We start from the raw sequence: 22,814 nt of genomic DNA, 5'->3' as shown, positions 1-22,814 counted from the left end.
GAAACGTCCACTCACATATACAGTAAGAACAATGCAGCTGCACCAGGTGTAAAGGCAAAAGATGGCACCATTTGGAAGTAGCAAGAGGTTGGGCATCATCATGCCAGTGAATCTGACACACACATGTTCTTCAACGAAACAGCAGGGCCTACGGAGCTTGCCAAGATATCATGAAAGGTTCAGTTTGTGTTTATGTTTTATGGTGGTCTTTATATAAAACTAGCAAAATACCCGCGCTTTGCAGCGGAGTAGTGTGTTAAAGAAATTATGAAAAAGAAAAGGAAACATTTTAAAAATAACGTAACATGATTGTCATTGTAATTGTTTTGTGACTGTTATCAGTGCTGCTGTCATCAAGGATTTGATTACCATTATTTGTTTCAATCAGGTTGGTATTTGGAGGATGTGTTGTGTTCAAGTTACATTCTGTGTTTGTCTAGTCTATCCCTGACCATCTCATCTTCGTTGTCAACCGTTGTAAAGATGACAGGTTTCATTCATCGAAGTGATCACTACCCAAATTGATACTCGTGAATCTAAGATGTTTAACAGGCATTCCCGGTATTAAGTTGTGGATTTGCCTGCGAATATTTAGTTGGCAGCGTGTCTATGAACGTAATTTAAACTTAGGGTTTACACCTTGCTTTCCTATTGATATGTCTACAAAGGCTTGTTCAGCTTCAGATTGTTGTTCCTTTCTTACTGCATCAATAAACAGCTCGTCTTCCGCTTTATCTGAGACATCAAACACTGCATGCACGGGCTTACCTTTCCCAGTCCTGCAAACTTTAGCGAAGTCGTGCAATTTACCACCTTTTTTACAATGTCTTCCTTTAGCTGGACATTGATGTTTTCCTCTGTGTGGTTTGTTTCCACAGTTGGTGAACTTATGAATATGCGTGTATGCGTCAGTCGCTTCATATTCTATTGCTGCCGCCTCAATTGTCTAATGCGTTTCTTGTTCAGCACTCTTCGGAGCTCTTTGTCGTTGTCTGCATACTGCATTCACAGTCAGTTCACGTGAGCCGCTCGGAGTACATGCATCAAAGGTTCTCAGCTTTGCTTGTGCTATCTCGAGCGATATTGCAATGTCCACGGCTTTATTTAATGTTAGCTAAGACCTGGCACTTAAAAGTTTCTCTCGCACTTTTGCTGACTTTGTGCCAAACACTATTCTATCCCTGACCATCTCATCTTCGTTTGCATAAGCACAGTCCTTCACCAGCAATTTTAACTCCGTTACAAAGTGATCGAAAGTCTCGTTTATACCCTGCGTCCTCTCATTAAATGTGTATCTCGCGAATATCGTATTTGTCGTACGCATGACAAACGCCAGCAGCAGCGTGTCTATGAACTTAATTTAAACTTAACCTTTACACCGTGCTTTCCCTTTTGATATGTCCTCTCAGGCTTGTTCAGCTTCAGAGGGTTGTTCCTCCCTTACTGCATCAATAAACAGCTCGTCTTCCTTTTTATCTAAAACATCACACACTGCATGCACGGGTTTACCTTTCCCAGTCCTGCAAACTATAGCGAATTGATTCAATTTACCACGTTTTTTACATTGTCTTCCTTTAGCTGGACATTGACTTTTTCCACCGTGTGCTTTGTTTCCGCAGTAGCTGCACTAATGAATATGCTTGTATGCGTCACTCGCTTCATATTCTTCTGCTGCCTTCTCAATTGTGTAATGCGTTTTTGTTCGGCGCTCTTTGGAGCTCTTGCTTATTATCTGCGTACTGCGTTCACAGTCAGTTCACGTGAGCCGCTCGGAGTACATGCATCGAAGGTTCTTAGCTGTGCTTGTGCTATCTCGTGCGATATTGCAATGTCCACGGCTTTATTTAATGTTAGCTAAGACGCAGCACTTAAAAGTTTCTGTCGCACTTTCGCTGAGTTTGTGCCAAACACTAGTCTATCCCTGACCATCTCATCTTTGTTTGCATAAGCACAGTCCTTCACCCGCGAATATTTAGTGGCAGCGTGTCTATTGGATTGCTGCTGACGTACGGCCTTATATTGGCAGGCACTCAATTACATGGGAGGCGTGATGATGGGGGACGCAACTCCACCTCACACGGCGACTGAGCTGCAGGCTATGGCCGTATATATGTATGTAAGTAGGTTCCAGTTATGACTGTCACGCGTAGGATTTCGAAATGAAACCTGCTTAACTTTTGTAAGTAAGCTGTAAGGAATGAGCCTGCCAAATTTCAGCCTTCTACCTACACGGGAAGTTGGAGAATTAGTGATGAGTGAGTGAGTGAGTGAGTCAGTCAGTCAGTGAGGGCTTTGCCTTTTATTAGTATAGATAACTTACATAAAAACCACACTGAATGTTGTTTACTTATATTTATTTACTTATCTTCCTACAGTGTAGTCACAAGTAGATTACAGAGCTTCCTGTGTTTGATCGACAAAGGCATGCTGACAAAGTACATGTGCAATGCCACTCATTATTTAGGAAAAGATCAGTTACGTAAAGTAGCTGACCACTGTTCCTGTGTAACACAAAAAAAATAAATTAGCTCTATAGTAACAAAAAACAAATTACACTCAAAAGATTTTAAAATGTACTCATCCCAATTAAATAGGCTCTTCTTATTTTCTACTTGTTTCATTTAGTTGTAATCCTGCAACAAAACATGTTTATGCACATATAAATTAATTTTGTTCAAGTACATCAGCTGTTAAATAACACTTAAACTAATCTAAATAGTACTGACTTTTCACAAAATAATCTTTACAAACCATATACCAGATAGGATTTTTTTCTGCCAGCTAAATATTTTGTTATGTATACACCAAATGATAGATAAGAATATGCTTATTGTGTAATTTCTCAAAGCGTTCTTAAAGAAAAGTGTAGGCAGAGAGTACTTTAAGAACAAACACAACAGACACATAATGCTAACCTCAAAGTTGACATATCAGGACAGCTGATCTGTCTTTTCCCTCTGAGATGCACCACCCAGTATCAGGGTATATTCTAAAAGTCAGTAAAGTGAAAACACCCATCATTCTGACTGATGGGCAGTGATGGGTGAAGTTTGCACACTTGTCATATGGTGATCACACACTTTAAAACAATATATTTAAATACTGTGATAAATACAAGCTATTCACAAAGGAAAAGCAGAAACTTACAAATACTTAAGGTATTTGGCTTAAACAGAAATTTCAATTTTTAGGCTCTTACATGAATTATTTCAAATTATTAAAAATGATTAAAAGAAAACCAGATGCAGCATATCCTCACCTTTACAGTATTTTCTACAAAAGTAAGTGATTGCATAATATACTGTTCCACTCATCTGGAACCTCATGCATAACGGCGTGCGTAGAATATGCACTATAACATTACATAAGCACAAAAGCAGAAACATGCTTACACACAAAAAATCCAGATGCATAAATCTGTGCGAACGCCAGCTTCCACGTTCTTCTGCTACATAAATCCCGGTCAGCGTGAAAATTAACGCACGTGCCTGCTGCCACTCCCCAACTCCTCCCAGAATTACGCCTCTTTGAATATGCAAATCAATATAAATAGCCCTTAAGCTCAGTGTTCTGAGAAAAGGCAATGGAAAAAGCACGAGGGAAAATAGAATTTCAGCGAATACCAAGTGGAGGCAAAGAAAAACGTACTATTTGTTGGTTTAAACAGTGGTATAAACAACAAAAGGAAGTTGATTGAGTGACATAGAGTGTCGGAGAAACTCGAAAGCTCAAGTTCACAAAGTTGCACAGTGCCTGAAATAAAAAAGAAGTTGTCAGATATCAAAGTTGCGGTGAAAAGGCGAGTCGTAGCCCACCGTCTGAGTGTCATATGAAAGCTTATTAGGGTACAGAGGGGAAAAAAAGGCACACAGCGTGAAAAAAGCACGAAATGTCAACTTTAATCTCGAAATTGCCACTTTAATCACGTAGTTTATTTTGCCATTAAAGTAGAACATCATAAACTTAATCTTAAAATTGTTTAATTTACTAGTTTCTTAAATCCCATCATAACTAAAGTAGTACGTTAAATGCTTTGTTTTGTATTTGATCTTCTCTGTGCTCTATGTGTGTGAATCACTACGTGCTTCCGAGCTTTCTCTTCCTCCGACTGGACACAGAATCCATTACATTCGTTTTGTGAATTTCCCCTTGGGATTAATAAAGTATCTATCTATCTATCTATCTATCTATCTATCTATCTATCTATCTATCTATCTATTACAGCTCTCTGAATAATTAAAATACTAAGATGTATATGTGATGTCATTTTCATGATGATAGGAGTTAAAGCATGTTATTAAACATGGGAACACGGTGGCGGTACGGTACACGATGGCACAGTGATTGTTTATGTCTAATGCAAGATGCTTGCTACGCCATGCGCGACTATTGATTAAATACAGTCAACCCTCATTTATCGCGGTTAATCCGTTCCAGACTCTGCCGCAATAAATGAATTTCCGCAATGTAGGATTCTTTATTTATAAATCGAATATTTTCGCAGTTAGAGCATAGAAAACCTGTTTACGACCTTCTAAATACAGTAATCCCTCCGCGATAGGTGAAAATCCGTGAAGTAGAAATCATATGTTTGTATGGTTATTTTTATATATTTTAAGCCTTTATAAACTCTCCCACACTGTTAACATTATTAGAGCCCTCTAGACATGAAATAACACCCTTTAGTCAAACGTTTAAACTGTGCTTCATTACAAGACAGAGATGCCAGTTCTTTCTCACAATTAAAAGAATGCAAACATATCTTATCTTCAAAGGAGCACCGTGAAGAGCAGATAATGTCAGAGAGAGCGCTAAGAAAAGCAAACAATCAAAAATCAATACGTGCTTTTAAGTATACAGAAGCACCGTGATAAAGCGGCATTTTGTAGAGGAGCGTCCTATCTTCTAGGCAAACAGCCACTGTGTAAACAGCCCCCTCTGCTCACACCCCCTCCGTCAGGCAGAGAGAGTGAGAGAGACAGAGAGAAGCAAACAAAACAAGCGGGAAGCATATCTTATAGCATTGAGGAGTTTTAGTTAATATGTAATACATGCTCTGATTGGGTAGCTTCTAAGACATCCGCCAATAGCGTCCCTTGTATGAAATCAACTGGGCAATCAAACTGAGGAAGCATGTAACCTAAATTAAAAGACCCTTTGTCCGCAGAAAGCGGCGAACCAGCGAAAAATCCGTGATATATATTTAGATGTGCTTACATTTAAAATCCGCAAAAGAGTGAAGCTGCGAAAGTCGAAGCGCGATATAGCGAGGGATTACTGTACTTTATTGTAGCAGTACTGTCTCTTTCAAACGTACTAGCCTCCAATTCCTGTCCTTACTTTTCTTTCTCCAAATACCCAATCGCCATAAAATCAGCTCTGTAATAGACATTAAGCCATCTGTAAGCTTAGAACACCGATTCTTCAAAACTTTTAGAGAACACTGAAATATCTTCATAGTACATGTTTAATTATTCTGTCCTTGCCAGTCCCAACAAGCATACCAGCGCGAGGCAGGAACAATCCATGTTTGGAGCGCCAAATCCTTGCTAGCGCAGTGACACTGTGTCCTCAAATGTTTAATTATTAACAATATAGATTATTTAAATGAAGTTAAAGTTTAATCTGTATAATATAATAAACATATTTTGCTGCATTTCATCTTAAAAATTACATCGTCATCATATGTAAATACGCACTTTATAAAGTGGCTCAGGCTGTGCAATATAATAACTGTATCGCAAGTTTACAGTGAGGTAATTGTACTTATAAGTACAAAGCATTCTACAAGGAGCACTCGATAGACTGATTGAGTGTGTTTAGAGTTCTTGGGATGAAACTTTTTCTGAATCGCGAGGAAAAGCTCTGAAGCGTTTGCCTTATGAGAGCAGTTCAATAGACAGCATGGATGAGGCAGCATCTGCTTGATGCTGTATACCGATAATTCTCTTTCCAATCAGCTGCTGTACAGCTGTGATTCACACTCAGATACAGTGATATAAATACTCCGAGTGGTGCAGTGAGAGTAATATGGAAAAAGATGATCCGATGTGGCAACCCCTAACGGGAGCAGCTGAAGGAAGAGGAAGAAGGTGCAGTGAGAATAACAATGCTAAAGCAGTTATGGTATTTGGAATAGTTTGACCATTCTGTGGGCCATTATATTGTTACAGGTTAATTACAATCAGATGCATTAAACAATAATAATGATAAAGAATATGCAGTTAATTACAGTGTATTTATAAAGCCACGTCAGGGATATGGATCTAAAAAAGAAAGGGTAACCACACAGGAACAGTAGTACTGCTTTGATGCTGGGTGCCGCCAGTCTGCAAAACCGAACGGAGAACTTGTGTGAACAGGGTATGAGCTACTGTGGAAATGTGCGTGGCTTTACGACAAGTTTAGGTTTTAGACATCGCGGTCTGAGTGTGGAAACGTTCTTACGCAACATTTTTGTGTGTACGCACCGTTTATACATGAGGCCCCTGGTGAGGTGATTCTAGATAAAGCAAGCTAGATCCTGACAGACAGATATGATAAAATCAACGGTTTGCTTCTATGCCTTCACAAACTGATAATGAGAAAAAATTTTACATACCAATCTATTTTTTAAACCATAAGAAAGAACATTTGAAAGAGTAACTTGTTCAAGAAAACTGCTTAGGGAGGACAAATGAGTTTTATTATTACTACTGCTACAAAATACAACTAGGGCCAACTAGTAACTATAGAAAATGACAAAGTGGCACAACTCAAATCAGTGCAATGTCATTAGGTAATATAGTGATTTTTAACAGTAATAGCTTTTATGGAAGAATAATGAACAAGTACAACTTTATGCAATCATATTATTGCGCACAATCATCTGCAAAACAGAAACAAACTCTGAATGGGATTCCAGTCCATCACCAGGCACACTCTCAAATATAACAATCTCCATCATAGAGGACCAATTCTGAGTTGCCAATTTATATCAAGTGTACATCTTTGGGATGCAAGAAAAAACAGAAGTATCTTTGGAAAACCTGTATGTAAACAAGGAGACCAAACAAAATCCATATAGTCTATACCTGAACCAGAAATGAAAAATAAGGCAAAGTGTGAGGGATGCTTCCTAATATTACCTACAGTATATCAATTTTTCCCATTTAACATGTTCCAGTTTTAAACCCAAAAATGTGCATTTTTAAAGTATAACTAAACCCTCATTTTAGTTATCTCAATTGTTAAGATTTTCAGCCCTTAATTTTTATTTTAATCTTATACAGCTGTATTTATTGTTTTACCTGCTACTTATTAACTATAAGATGCAAATGACAAAGGAACCAACTACATCTAGCTTGTCTCCATTTCCACCCGTGTCTATTCATCATTCACTATTTGGTTTAATTAAATACTCAGAAGGAAACTGAAGAGAAAGTGAAGAACTGAAAATTACTCATCTGTTTTAGGCTTCAAATCACTTGGATGATACATGAATTATTAGAAAGGGAAAAAAAATCTATAATTTAAGAATAAACTGACAAGCTAAAGTTAAAACACTAACAAGCCATTAAATTAAAAAACATCTGTTATTGGTGAGGATGGAATTCTAATTAAACAACTGGATTGAAACAAAAACCTGCAGCCACTGCGGCTCTCCAGGGTCGGAGTTGGCCACACCTACTCAAGACTATGTTACAGCTTATTCAAATGAAGTACAATAAACATCAGAACAAATTTTACTGTGGAGAAAATTTGACATTCACAAATCAGACATTTCAATCCAACAGAAAGACAGATAGACAGACAGACAGATATTTGTCCCCACGTGGAAGTATAGTTTTTTTACAGAAGTTCTTTGAATAAATAAATTCATAAATAGGTAGGTAGACAAATATATGAATACACACATACACACTTAGTTCTGAACACACAGAAATGACTACAAAGCAAAGATTATAAAGAAAGAAAACGTCTGACTTAGATGTCACAGTCTCATTGAGGCATTATGCAGATGTATGGCTGTCATTATAAAGGAGCTCCAGAAGTGTTTCTTGACACACTACTGCTGAACAATTGGTTGGGAGAAAGTACCCAGTGCTAGCATGTCAAGAGAGAGGATATTTATAGCCTTGTTCATAATGGCACTCAGTTTTGTTTTATTTCTCTCCTTCACTGCTACCTCCAGGGGGTCTTTATATACGAGGGGAAGTCAAAAAGTAAAGGGACATTTGAGAAAAGGGGCATTTATTCTAATGATAGAAATGTGAAACAACCCTTATTTTTCTACATAACCTCCCTGGACTTCAATGCACTTTTCCTAACGTTTCACAAGTTTTTTGATTCCATCGGAAAAAAAGTTTTTCGGTTGCATCTGCAACCAATTTTGCACCGCATCAATGACTTCTTCATCACTTGCAAATCTTCTTCCCCTTAGCGCTTCCTTTAGTTTCCAAACCATGCTCGCAGCCTTACTTTCCGGTTTGTGATGATGAACACAAGTTTCATCTACAGTAACGATTTGCTGTAAAAATCCATCTCCCTCGCCACGATAACAGGTCGCAGGTTTAACACCTTCCGCAAACAAAAATCGTGCAGATCAACAATGGAGCTGTCATGTTTAACGGTCTGCTACACTCCAACGAATAACACGGGAATAAGAGTTACGCGTTGTATAGAAGTGTTGGCGACTACACTCATTCAGCACTGGATATGAGCAGTGTTACCAAACTCTGGAAAGAGAAATTAAAAAAATCCCTTTACTTTTTGACTTCCCCTCGTAGTTCATCTGTGCTCCAAGCCCAGTCCAACCTGTCATTAATGTGGATCCCAAACTACTTGTAGGAGTGGACTACCTATATCCACTCCTTAAATAGTGACCATACATTTAGGAGAAATATTTACATAGCACTAAAAACAAATAAGAGACCAAATTAAGTACCAGATATCTTAAATGAGCCTGGGTCCAACACTTAACATTTTTTGCTGAATATCAAGTTTTCCTGCTATGTTGTTTTCTACATGCAATAAATGTACTGTATAATTCAAAATCTCTTTAGACCACGCCCAACACAAGTAGACACAGGATAAATTTGCTTACTTTCAACTGTACTTTTTAATTGTATTTACTCATCTTGGTTTTTTTTTTTTGGAAAATTTGTGACAAAGGGCTTTTCATACAAATGTCACTGATTTGAGAGATTGCTGAACTGGAAAACAATCACAACTTTCCATGATGTCTAGTGTTGGGTAGCATGGTGATACAGTGGTTAACCCTGCTGCCTCACAGATCAAGTTTGTTAGGTTATAATCTCTGAGGGTTTCCCCAAATACAGGTACTTGGCTTTTTCCTGTATTCCCAAGATGTACAGGTTAGTTTTGCTAGTGAACGTAAACTGGCTCAGTGTAAGTGTCAGAGAGATGTGCACCATCCAGGGTTGTCTCCTGCCTTGCCCACAAAATTATGGGAGAAAATGTATCCCCCACCTCGACTTTTATTATTAGTTTGGCTACATTATGTTAGGTTTTCCATACCATCTCTGGGGATCTTTATCACAACAGACTACTTAATATGGAATCTTATATAAACTGCTCAAAAAAATTAAAGGAACACTTTGAAAACACATCAGATCTCAATGGGAAAACAATCATGCTGAATATCTATACTGATATGGACTGGGTTTCATGGAAATTAAAATTATCAATCTACAGAAAATTCATTGCAGCAACTCAAAATCATGCTCAGTAGTTTGTATGGCTCCCACATGTTGGGGAATGCTCCTAATGAGACGACGGATGGTGTGGGGGATCTCCTCCCAGATCTGGACCAGGGCATCACTAAGCTCCTGGACAGTCTGAGGTGCAACCTGGCGGTGTTGGATGGACCTAAACATATTGTCCCAGATGAGTTCTATTGGATTTAGGTCAAGCAAGCGTGGGGGCCAGTCAATGGTATCATTTTCCTTAATCCTCCAGGAGCTGCCTGCATATTCTCACCACATGAGACCAGGCATTGCCATGCATCAGGAGGAACCCAGGACCCATTGCACCAGCATAGGGTCTGACAATGGGTCCAAGGCTGTCATCCCGATACCTAATGGAAGTCAAGGTGCCGTTGTCTAGCCTGTAGAGGTCTGTGTGTCCCTCCATGAATATGCCTCCCCAGACCATCACTGACCCATCAAAAACCGGTCATGCTGAACGATGTTACAGACAGCGTAACATTCTCCATGGCTTCTAAAGGCCCTTTTTACATCTGTCACATGTGCTCAGGGTAAACCTGCTCTCATTTGTGAAAAGCACAGGGCACCAGTGGTGGACCTGCCAATTCTGGTAGTCTATGGCAAATGCCAATCGAGCTCCACGGTGCCGGGCAGTGAACACAGGACCCACTAGAGGACGCCAGGCCCTCAGGCCACCCTCATGAAGTCTTTTTCTGATTGTTTAGTCAGAGACATTCACACTAGTGGCCTGCTGGAGGTCATTTTGTAGGGTTCTGGCAGCGCTCATCCTGTTCCTCCTTGCCCAAAGGAGCAGATGCCAGTCCTGCTGATGGGTTAAGGACCGTCTATGGCCCTGTCCAGCTCTCCTAGAGTAACTGCCTGTCTCCTGGAATCTCCTCCATGCCCTTGAGACTGTGCTGGGAGACACAGCAAGCCTTCTGGCAATGGCATGTATTGACGTGCCTTCCTGGAGAAGTTGGACTACCTGTGCAACCTCTGTAGGGTCCAGGTATCGTCTCATGTTACCAGTAGTGACACTGACCGTATCCCATTGCAAAACTAGTGAAAAAACAGTCAGAAAAGATGAGGAGGAAAAAATGTCAGTGGCCTCCACCTGTCATCTCATTGTTGCCCCTCTAGTGCACCTGTTGTTAATTTCATTAACACCAAAGCAGCTGAAACTGATTAACAACCCCCTCTGCTACTTAACTGACCAAATAATATCCCAGAAGTTTCATTGACTCGATGCTATACTCTGATTAAAAAGTGTTCATTTAATTCTTTTGAGCAGTATATATTGTGTCAGCATTGATGACAAATGACAACTAATGAAGGAGACACTTTTTTTTAACAAATTATGAAATCTAACTTCACTTAACAATGCAAATTTCTTGAGCAAGTGAACCAGATTTGTGAAAAAAATAACCTTGACTTGAAACTACTGAACTTATCATTTAAGATACTAAAACATTAACTACTAAGTTTGGGGAAGTAAAATCAATGCTTTTTAATAAAGTACACAATTATTTTTCTTTAATTCTATACAAAACTAAAAAATAAACTGATTTCTGAATTGAAACAATACTTGAAAAAAATCAATAAGCAACATGTTTAATTAAGCAAGAGTTAAATTAAAAGCAGCAATTAGCATTTAATTAAAAGCAGACTTTGGAAAACAAACACCAGCTATACAGCTCCTCCAGGACTAAGAAGCTCAGATCTAGGCCACAATGCCTGGCTCTCTCTTATTACCCATTTCTGTATAAACTACAGTATGCGGATACTGTAAAATCACATAGTTATAATCAATATATTGCAATGGAGAAAAATACGCTCATGAAGTGAAAGCTACTATGGGCTGGTCAATTTACAGTATGAAAGATGAATGGACGAAAGTATGAAGCATAACCTACTTAGCAGAAGCCTTTCAGTTCTGTCTTGGTCAGACAGGCAGAAACAGAAAAACAGAAACAATTGCTGCCTCCACAGGAAATAAAAGTCTAAAAACAGATCTAATATCAAAATGGTTAAGTAACAGGTACAGAAGAACCCAATGACAGAGACAAACATAGCAAATGCGAATGTAAGTGAAGATATTTGTGAGTCTTTATAGTCTTGTATAAATAAGTAAAAACTGACATTTCATCAAATACATTATACAATTTCATCAAAGGAAAAATACTGCATGTATGTACAAATACTTACTGATGCTTCTTATGAGCCTTAATAACAAAGACCAGGGTCCTCATTTGTAAAGCTGGCATTCGCACAAAAAGAGGCTCAAATGTACAAATGCAACTTTCCATGCTAACATCTGGATTTATAAAAATAAAAAACTTGCATATATTCAGGGCAACTCTGACCAATGCACAGTTGGGATAAACAGGGAAATGACAACACCCTTGATCAAGTAGGAAAATGCAGCAAAAACAGCTAAATGACAACTTGCACGCATAATAATTCATATCACTGAGCCATTATTATAATGTGTTTTGATGTTACAAATATATTACATCTCAAAAGTGTCGAATTATCATGTACAAACACTGTTTCAATTCTGTTTTAAAATGACCAGTGCTACATATTTGCAGTGAAGAAATTTTTTGTTTTTTCGTCGTTTTTTATAGACTACCTATTGACACTTCTCAAGGAACTAACCAACAGATCAGGAATATATCCGTCAAGCTTCACTCCATCATGCCTGCTGTGCTGGAAGCCATTAATCGACCAGTGAGATACTTCATTAAGTTTTTGAATGGTGTGGGTATGCATATTTTACATAAAACATAACATGTTTTTGCCAACATAAAAAAGCAATGTGGTTCTCCTAATGTAATCGGTGCACTTTACTGCACTCGTAGAGCAATAAAGACACCTAGCGAGAATGAAGCTGCTTTTGTTAATGTACAAGTCATCCAAGGTGTGACTGGCAAACATTGTGTTTCAGTGCCTGGGTGAACCCATGATTCATTTATTTTGAGGAAAAATATTTTTGATAGATGTAATGGTGCTGTACATGGTGGCTGGCTTGTTGGTAAGGAAACTGGCTGGATCCCCAGTTTTTCATATGGCCTGTACTATTCATTGTAACAGCAATAACATCATTACTTGTGCCAGGTGAAAGAAGCTACCCGCACAAAGGATGGTGCCTTAGACCTTTTCCAGAGCACAGAGGAGAGGCACTATAACACTGTGCATGATCTTGCACTCTCAGGTGCGAAGCATAACTAAGATAGTCTTGAATAAGGATGACAGGGTCTCAGCACAACAGAAGGAAGGGGCCCAATGAAATTCTGCAGCATTTTGTGACTGCATATATATGAGGGTGATTAGCATGCTCCATATATGGATGTTTTTGAGCGGCTTTCAAGGTGTGTTCAAGTACGCATATTTACAAGGAGACTGTGATTTATAAGTGGTAAATTGCATAGAAATATGCGTATGCCAGGTTTTATAAATCTGATTTTTTTTTTTGGAATGTGCATATTTTCACATTGAAATCCATGGAAAGTTTTATAAATGAGGCCCCCGGATATTCATTTTTGCTTGGGAATTTTGTAAATGATATTACAAAGTCATAGCCTCAAATACTTGAACATAACAAAGGGCTTGCTCACAGGAAACAAATGAGTCCTCAAATTAAGTGACAAATTTCAGTTGGAATGAAGGTAAAGCTAAGATCATTTGTCTCTTAGTCTTTATTGCTTTGCATAATTTAGCAGCAAATAAAACATTTCAGCAAAGCAACTACATCGTTTAATGTAAGAAAATCTGAAAATTATAACAAATGTAAAGCAGATTTACAGATTAAATAAAATAATGGACTTGGGTACACAGTTTAAAGTCATGCCATGTTTTTTGATTACACAATTCTGCAAGCTTACCATATAAGCATACAGGGAGAAACCAAGATTTCCAGAGGATGTCATTAAGTCGAGCACCCAAAAATTTTGCCAGTACCTCTAAGTTTACTAAGAAATGTATTTTTTTCTTTCACTTTCCTGTGTGAAATGACAATGTTTGCTGTTTGCAATAAAAACCTTGGATGGAAACATGGTTGTTACAAAAGCCTGCAGGAAATGAAACATATTTTTTATTTTGCATATAGATCCTTCTGACCTATATTCTTTTATTAGTATGAAGTTTTGAAAGATGGGATTTATTTCTTGAACTTCTTCACTTGTATCATATTGTGAAAGTTAGTATGTTAGGACTGTTCTGACAACCACAAATATTTGTATGGGAAGAAGATGGGAGAGGATTACACAGATCATTTAAGATTAATGGGGGAAAATAAATGAGCAATGAAAAATATCTTGAAAAGTAAGAGTGTGTAGACAGTGCAGCCCATTAGTTAATGTCCTAACTGTGACATAACTCTGTAGCCCTGCAAAGAATATTTAATATGCCAGTGGTTCATACAGTTGTGCTTAAATGTTTGTGAACCCTTTAGAATGTTCTATATTTCTGCAAAAGTATGACCTAAAACATCATCAGATTCTCACTAAAGTCCTAAAAGTAGATAAAGAGAAACCAGTTAAACAAATGAGACAAAAATATTATACTTGGTCATTTATTCATTGAGGAAAATGACTGAATATTACATATTTGTGAGTGGCAAAAGTATGTGAACCTCTAGGATTAGCAGTTAGTTTGAAGGTGAAATTAGAGTCAGGTGTTTTCAATCAATGGGATGACAATCAGGTGTGAGTGGGCACCCTGTGCTATTTAAAGAACAGGGATCTATCAAAGTCTGCTCTTCACAACACGTTTGTGGACGTGTATCATGGCACGAACAAAGGAGACTTCTGAGGACCTCAGAAAAAGACTTGTTGATGCTCATCAGGCTGGAAAAGGTTACAAAATCATCTGTAAAGAGTTTGAACTCCACCAATCCACAGTCAGACAGATTTTGTACCAATGGAGGAAATTCAAGACCATTGTAACCCTCCCCAGGAGTGGTCGACCAACAAAGATCACTCCAAGAGCAAGGTGTGTAATAGTCGGCGAGGTCACAAAGGACCCCAGGGTAACTTCTAAGCAAATGAAGGCCTCTCTTACATTGGCTAATGTTCAAGTTCATGAGTCCACCATCAGGAGAACACTGAACAACAATGTTGTGCATGGCAGGGTTGCAAGGAGAAAGCCACTGCTCTCCAAAAAAAACATTGCTGCTTGTCTGCAGTTTGCTAAAGATCACGTGGACAAAATAGAAGGCTATTGGAAGAATGTTTTGTGGACGGATGAGACCAAAATAGAACTTTTTGGTTTAAATGAAAAGCATTATGTTTGGAGAAAGGAAAACACTGCATTCCAGCATAAGAACCTTATCCCATCTGTGAGACATGGTGGTGGTAGTATCATGGTTTGGGCCTGTTTTGCTGCATCTGGGCCAGGACGGCTTGTCTTCATTGATGGAACAATGAATTCTGAATTATATCAGAGAATTCTAAAGGAAAATGTCAGGACATCTGTCCAAGAACTGAATCTCAAGAGAAGGTGGGTCATGCAGCAAGACAACGACCCTAAGCACCTAAGTCGGTCTACCAAAGAATGGTTAAAGAAGAATAAAGTTAATGTTTTGGAATGGCCAAGTCACAGTCCTGACCTTAATCCAATCGAAATGTTGTGGAAGGACCTGAAGCGAGCAGTTAATGTGAGGTGAACCCACCAACATCCCAGAGTTGAAGCTGTTCTTTACGGAGGAATGGGCTAACATTTAGTTGTAGTTATTGCTGCAAAGGAGGGTCACACCAGATACTGAAAGCAAAGGTTCACATACTTTTGCCACTCACAAATATGTAACATTCTATCATTTTCCTTAATAAATAAATGACCAAGTATAATATTTTTGTCTCATTTGTTTAACTGGTTTCTCTTTATCTACTTTTAGGACTTGAGTGAAAATCTGATGATGTTTTAGTCATATTTATGCAGAAATATAGAAAATTCTAAAGGGTTCACAAACTTTCAAGCACAACTGTATGTTTAACGAGTTATACAGATGAACTATAGGATTTACAAGCCGATTTGGACAAGGCAGTCTAATAAATAAATGAATGCAAATGTCAAAACTTGGTTATTTTAAAGGAGAGATTAGAGCCGCAATCTAACTCCAGCCTCATTCGGCCACATGTTTTGGAAGTGCATCAAATTAACATAATTTTGGACAAAGATGTCTGAATGCTTATCAGATATTCTTGGCGTCACGATCAGTCCTAACCAGCTGTGTTTGGTTACTCCCAGATGGTCCTAAAGTAAAGAAGGACCAATTGATTGTAACTGCCTATACCACACTATTAATAATAAATTTTAATTATAGCACCCTTTCCCATGCTCAAGCTAGCATGTAGACTTATCATGCTTAACTGGAACAATCCCAACCCACCTTTCTATAGCCAGTTGTTTAATGATGTTCTATACTATATGAAATTGGGAAAAAAATCAAACTCTCGCTTAAAGGATCTGTTTAAATAGTTTTTAAATATGGCAACATTTAATTCATACAATTTTAGAATAAACATTCACATTGGTGGAAAAGAACAATTTCCCTTTGTTTTTTTTTTCTTTTTCAAACTATATTTGCCCATGCTGTCAGCTCGCCTCACTTTATCTTGGGTGGGGGATTAATTCTGTTTTGTTGCTTTGCTTTACAAACTTTCTGATATGTTTTTTTCATCTTTTTTCTTTTTCCTTTTTTCTTTTTGTTTTCCTAGTCTTATAAAAGTAATTTCTTGTATACATTTAAATTGATTTTCTTAAAATAAAATAATGAAAAAAATAAAGAATAGTTTAAATTAGTGGAATGAGTAAATCACGAAAGAAGATGTGTATCTGCTCTAGAATGGACAGTACAGTCACATAACCACAGTTCCTTAATTACTTGTTAATTTATGTTGCACTAGTACAGAGCCAATTCTGACAGGTAGACATGTCCTGATCTGTAGAAAGGTCAGAAAATCTTAAATTCTGTGACACTCAAAACACTGTTAACTGCCAAGACACTCCCCTTCCATCATACTTCATTATCAAGTGTAACTGTTCTTTATAAGAACACATAATGGTACTGCTATTCTGCAAAATAAGAGTGAAAAAAAAAACTGTCTGTTAGAATAAAATGGCACTTCCACTCAACTCGCTAATGCTCTTCAAGTTACTGTGCCTCACATAAAAATGTAGTGTTTGTGTCAGTAGGATGGATTACACAGCCATGATATAAGCAACCCATGTAAACAGATGGACACCTTTATTATGGTCCCTTTCCAAATATCCTTTAATATAAACAACTGTGATATTCCTGCTTCTTGAAAATGCTGTCTGCATACCTAAGCCTTTTATAGGCATGTATATAAGGAAGGTAAGACAAAACTACTTTATTAATCTTTTTGTTTACTGCACTACGAAAGTTCAATGCTGTATTTTTTACAGTAAGTATGTATAATGAAAAAACTGAAGATTAGAAAGCAGTTGTTGTTTAGCACTTTGAGCTTGCCATCTGTTTATTTTTAATGTAAAATATTTGTGGTGATGACAACCTTGCACCAATTTTACAAGATTTCTTATTTGATTTATTGGATTACATAAAAAATTAAATTTTTAAAAGAGAGAGAGAGGTTAGGAGCATGCACTGATACAGTGCATTGCCGCACCCCCCACACACCAGGACCCCGGATTACCCCAAGTTTAGCCATGCAACAGGTGACAATTCAGCACCACACCAGTTCAGGTGGAATGGAACCAGTGTGAGTTTTTTTTATGGTGGTTGGAGTGCCAATTCTGCCACCAACCCCTAGGTTTTTCCCTAAAAGCTACAGTTAAAATCATCCCTAGTACCTGATTCAAAGATATGAGAGTTCCCAGGAAATGTGCATATAGGAGAAGGTTACAATAAAATTGTCTTAAAATTATATCCATTAGGCAGATATGTAGCCATACAGTCACTTTTTGAACCTCCTTAATCCAATTTAAAAGTGTAGAGAGCTCATTCCAGCAGCATGTGGTACGAGGCAGGAAACAATCTAGGAAGTGCAGTCAAAAGCATGGTAACCTCACTCAGAAACATACTTGACTCACCCGAATTTACCTGGCACATAACATGTGTATCAGTAGAGAGGGTAAAGGCAGACTATATAATGTGTGACAAGTACAAAGATAACTTGCAACTGCACAATGACATTAACCACGCCAGAATGCGAGCCCATTATCCTGGAGCTGTAAAGCAACAATAAGAACAAATGCATCACGGTGCCAGCTTAAACAAGTCAAATTTCATGTACAGTTTACTGACATGTGTACATAGTACAATAAAACTGTACCGCACAGACTAGTGGCAACAGTACTGTATATTTGAATGCTTGGTGTAACAATAGCACATGACAATAATAATCCAATAAACCTAAAATGCAAGAATCACACAGTGAATACAACACACATGAAATGTAACATAACATTTAAATTTTACATTTTTTTGATTGACAGACACTTTCATCCAAAGCAACTTACAAAAGAGGTAAATATAGTCGAGTAACATTAGGCTAGGGCCTGTTTGTTCAGCAAGTGTAGCAAGACAGGTAACAAAAGTTGAATGCCACAAGTGAAAAGATGTAATCTATGATTGTAATCTAATTTACAATCAAAGATTAAAAATCAATAACACAAATTTAATGTAACAACAAAATTATATCTACTTTATTATCAATATATTTACTTTAAATTACTGCTTATTAAAAAAATACAATTTACACAAGTAATTTTTTGACTCTAGCAAACTCCATCGATCTAAAGGAGAACTATAAATGCTCAAATTTGTTTTGGAAGGACTAATAGAGATTTATATGAACCCAAACACTGTGCATGGAATAAGAGGAGCTGTGGAACACTGGAAAGAAGTGTTCATGTTAAACTTCTGCTTTGAACTTATATGTAGAGTTGGAGGCAAGGTGATGATGGATTAAACTTTGTATAAGACGATATGCACTGTAAATTCCAATCATCCTATTAAAATGCATATTATTATCAAAGCTAACAGAGAAGGATGTTTGTGACATATATGCACAGATAGCTGTAAAAAGAAAATGTTTTAAACCTTATAAAAGACAATAGCTGATTAACTGCATTCCTATGTTTCTGATAAAAGAGCACCTAAAGACATGCCCTAAATATACAGTTTTTGTAGTTATGTAAGTGATCAAAAATTATTTTAAAATACGTCATGCAAAGCTGCAAACTTTAATATGCCAAACTAAAGTAAACGATAAGCCATAATGTCCACAAAAATGCACAATGCTAACAGAACTGATCATGGACGAAATTTCGAACATACAGTATCTGCACTGATAGCCGTTTGCAATAAGTTATTAGTTCTTTACTCAGTTGGGTCAGTTGGGTGAAAACTTGACCAAAGCTTGTAATATACTGACTTTACCATAGGTTTGATTTGAAAGCAAGCCGCTCGTTGGTTTAACATGAATCTTTTAATTGCTATTTAAAACATATATCACAATCGTTGCTTCACTTCTTTTTTTAATATCGGAGACGAAAATTAATTTGTTTTTGAGCTTGGTTAATCCAATTTATGCTTGAGAATGGCTGGAGCGGCACTTGACGCTAGGCAGGAACAAACATAATCATAGGTATACAACATAAAGACCATCAGGTAAATATAACAAAAAAAGAATGAGAAAATATAAAAGTTAACATTTGAGAGAAGAACAATGCAAGTCTGTCCTGACAAACTACACTATGAGCTACCTTTTATGTTTCTTGCTGTAACCGTTGCCCCATTATATTTACTTAACCTCACCCCCACCTCGTGACAACTGCTGTAAATAAAAGGAACACGAATCCCCAGCCCGTTCAGGTGCACACGCATGCGCACTGCTAACTCGTGTCAGCGGGTTCAGCCCCTTTACCTGTCAAGCCATCCGCGCCCCGTCACCAGAAGAAATCTGTGTACAGAGGCCTGTCACATACTATTACGCAGGAAAACAAGTTTTTAATGGTCCAGTAGTGGGGAAAAGTGCTACATTCTTAAAGAGCGAGTAATTTACTGGTTTGCCTAAGTTTATTTTTTACCAGACGGCAAGTGTTCTAAGGGACTTCACTGTAGACATGCCCTATGTGCTGATGATCGTATTTCATTCATAACATAACTGCGCATGAGTGTTAACGTTACGCTGATGATATTTTTCGCGATCTGGGAAATCATTCAGATCTGATCTCCCACAATTGCACACATGCGTGGTAAGTGCCAGACAGTTCATGGGGAGCTGTACATCTCGTTTACGAGTCTCACATAACGTGGATCACCACCCCCGCTGATCCCGACGTGATCTTGTACTCTGTGTGTCCTTCTACAGTTTAAATACAACTTACGTTCCTCGCTCCTTCGGTAACCGCTTGCTCATATGGGCCCCGTCCGACTTTTTTCCCCTTTGCATCATTTAAATAATACGTTACAGTTCGTGCATTAACACCATCAGCCCGACCTGTTTACATTGTCCATGTACAAACTAAGGAACCCTACCTCCAGCGTTGAGGCAGTACTGATAAACAGATCCTCCCCGTCCTCCAGTTCCCTGAAATCGGTTTGTTCTGCATCTCCCAACGGTGGAGGTTCCCTCTCCGCCGCCATCTTCTTCCCGTAATAATAAATGAACAACAAAACCCCAGTCTGAGCGAGAGAGTCGAGAGTCAGTCAGGACCAGGGAGGGTCACGTGACGCTCTCACTCACGCTCCGGTCTTGTGACTTGCGCGTCTTGACAGATGACCGAGGCGCTCTTTCTGTCCCGCTAGTTTTTTATTTTCTTTTTCTTTTTACTACTTGAGTCACTCATTTATGTCTGACGATGAACGCATTTCGGTTTGTATATGCGTAAACTATAGTTTACATTTTTTATATGTAAAGAAGTCTTTTTACTTTCTGGGAGCGTTCTGTATTACCTATAGACCTGAAAGGGTCTCGACCTCACCCGATTTGAGCCGCGATTGGTCTTGTGAGATAGACAAATAGTGACAGGCAGATGCAAGCAGTCCAGAAATGTAGTATTTTGTTCTTGAATCACCTCTTTTATTTTGTGAGGATGTAGAAACAACACTTCCAGTTTATTCCTGGATAATAAATTCTGGAGTGGACTTTGTGCCTGCGCTTGTCTTTATGCCCTAAAGCCACGTAAGTGTTAGTAAAATGTGTGCATGTGACACACAGCTGTGATACTTTTGGAGACTTGTCGGTTAGAAGGTATTCAGGTTTTTTAAACTATCAGCCCAGGTAACAGTAACATCCTAAAGTCAGTCAGTCAGTAAAATACAATGGGCAGGAAATTTTTTTTACTTGTGGACGAAATAGCTTTGTAGGACCGTTTTTTATATTGACGCTGAGCACTTCAGCACTCAGGATGTGATGGGGAGCAACCTGATCTTTTTCAGTATTTTCTGTCAATGCACCAGTATATGTGAACCATTAATATCGCAGGAGTGTCTGTGATTCTCTGTGTAAAGAACACTTTTCTAACATCTTTTGCAAAATTGTTCAGATATTCAGCTTAAAATTGGTGTATTTTGCAGATCAAACAGATGTAGTGTTTTATGGCTCACAACTTTACCTGAACATCTTGTTTCCATACCTAGTAAGAACAGCTTCCTTTGCAGGCTTCTACATCCTACAGTCTTGCCACAGGAATCTAGCCACGCCAACACACATTTTTTTTTTACATCTGTCATCTGTTTTCTTATGCCACAGTCTGAACAAGAAATGTATTTTGGGGGACAATATCTGTCATATCATTATGGTATTTTGATTAAGTTGGAATTTTACCTCATTTTTACAGGCAGTAAAAAGTGTCAAATGACAATATACAGTACATCGAATATGTGAGCTTATGTATGTACATTTTACATATTCAGCTATGTAGAACATTAGGACATTTCAACTGTTATGACTGGAACAGACCACATGTGTAGATTAATGTAAGAACTCTGTCTTCTGAGCTATATAAGAGTAAAGTGAAATGAAAAAGTGGAGCACATTGACGCAGTAGTAGTGCTGCTGCCTCACAGTAAGATGGCCAGGATTCATGACCTGGGGCCTCCCTGGGTACAGTTTGTCTGTTCTCCCCATGACAACATGACTTTTCTCAGGGTGCTCTGGTTTCCTCCCACTATCCAAAGACATGCAGCTTTGGTGTGCTGATGTTGCAGAAGTGGCCTAAGTGTGTGTCTGTGTGTTCGCCAGCGATAGATGGTGCCCTGTCTAGGGATTGTTCCTGTACTGCACACTGTGCTTGCTGGGATATGCTCCAGATTCCCTGTGATCCTGCTCAAGATAAAATAGGCTTGGAAAATGGATGGATGAATGAATGCATGAATGGATGAACTGAAAAACCTTTTATGCAGCATACTGTACTTGACTTACATCAGATACATTTTTAAAAACAGCCTTAGGTTTTATCATACTTGAGCCTCTAAACCTCTTATATAATGTATGTTTATGTATTTTCTCTAATTATGCCCCTGTAATGTTTTGTTGTGTCAAAAACTCGCCAGCCTTTCATTTGATGTACCAAGGAACTATAATCTGCCTAGACCTCCTCCTACCATAAATACAAGTTTGCAGTACTGTAGCTGTGTATGTTAATTTGATTGCTAAGGCTGTGTGGAAATTAGTGTTTTTTACCTTGTTCATTGTGCTTTATTATTTATTTTTTTACCATTTTTACTTTTCAAGATTTTTAAAATGAAATGTATCATTTTCCATTTGCTGTTCAGTGGAGAGGAAATTCCCTGTGTCATGCAGCAGTATTGGTAGGTACATTGAGAGACACAAGAAGAGTTTTCTTATAAAATTAGAAAATATGCAAGCAGTCATGAAAAACATAATTTCCCCAAAGCCCAAAAACTGAACAATTAATTGTAGTTTCTATAATCAATGAAGGAAAAGGAAAGAAGGAAATTCAGGTATTTGAGAATATTCTAAAAAAGTGTTTATGATTTCCCATATTTATCCATCCATCCTCTGAACTCACATATTCCATTATACTTTTGAGTCAGAGCTTATTCTTGCAGCTTGGTATTAGAAGCCTATTCAATAAATCCAGCTAACATGCATT

The 22,814-nt window shown here is 38.0% G+C and overlaps 1 protein-coding gene across 2 annotated transcripts in view; it reads right to left on the bottom strand.

Annotated features, from left to right (window-relative positions):
- The window catches only part of snx2 (sorting nexin 2), a 129,875-nt gene extending 109,454 nt beyond the window's left edge, over nucleotides 1-20,421 (bottom strand). The window contains exon 1 of one of the 2 annotated variants that reach the window (XM_039759003.1): nucleotides 20,233-20,421. In XM_039759003.1, coding sequence (XP_039614937.1) covers nucleotides 20,233-20,340 — 108 coding nt within the window. In that variant the 5' untranslated portion in view covers nucleotides 20,341-20,421. The remainder of the gene's footprint in view (nucleotides 1-20,232) is intronic. The other variant, XM_039759004.1, reaches the window with a different exon arrangement.
- Nucleotides 20,422-22,814: the final 2,393 nt, after the last annotated feature.

Source organism: Polypterus senegalus, chromosome 7, assembly GCF_016835505.1.
Source record: "Polypterus senegalus isolate Bchr_013 chromosome 7, ASM1683550v1, whole genome shotgun sequence".
Lineage (NCBI taxonomy): Eukaryota > Metazoa > Chordata > Cladistia > Polypteriformes > Polypteridae > Polypterus > Polypterus senegalus.
This window is presented reverse-complemented; position numbering and strand designations above follow the sequence as displayed.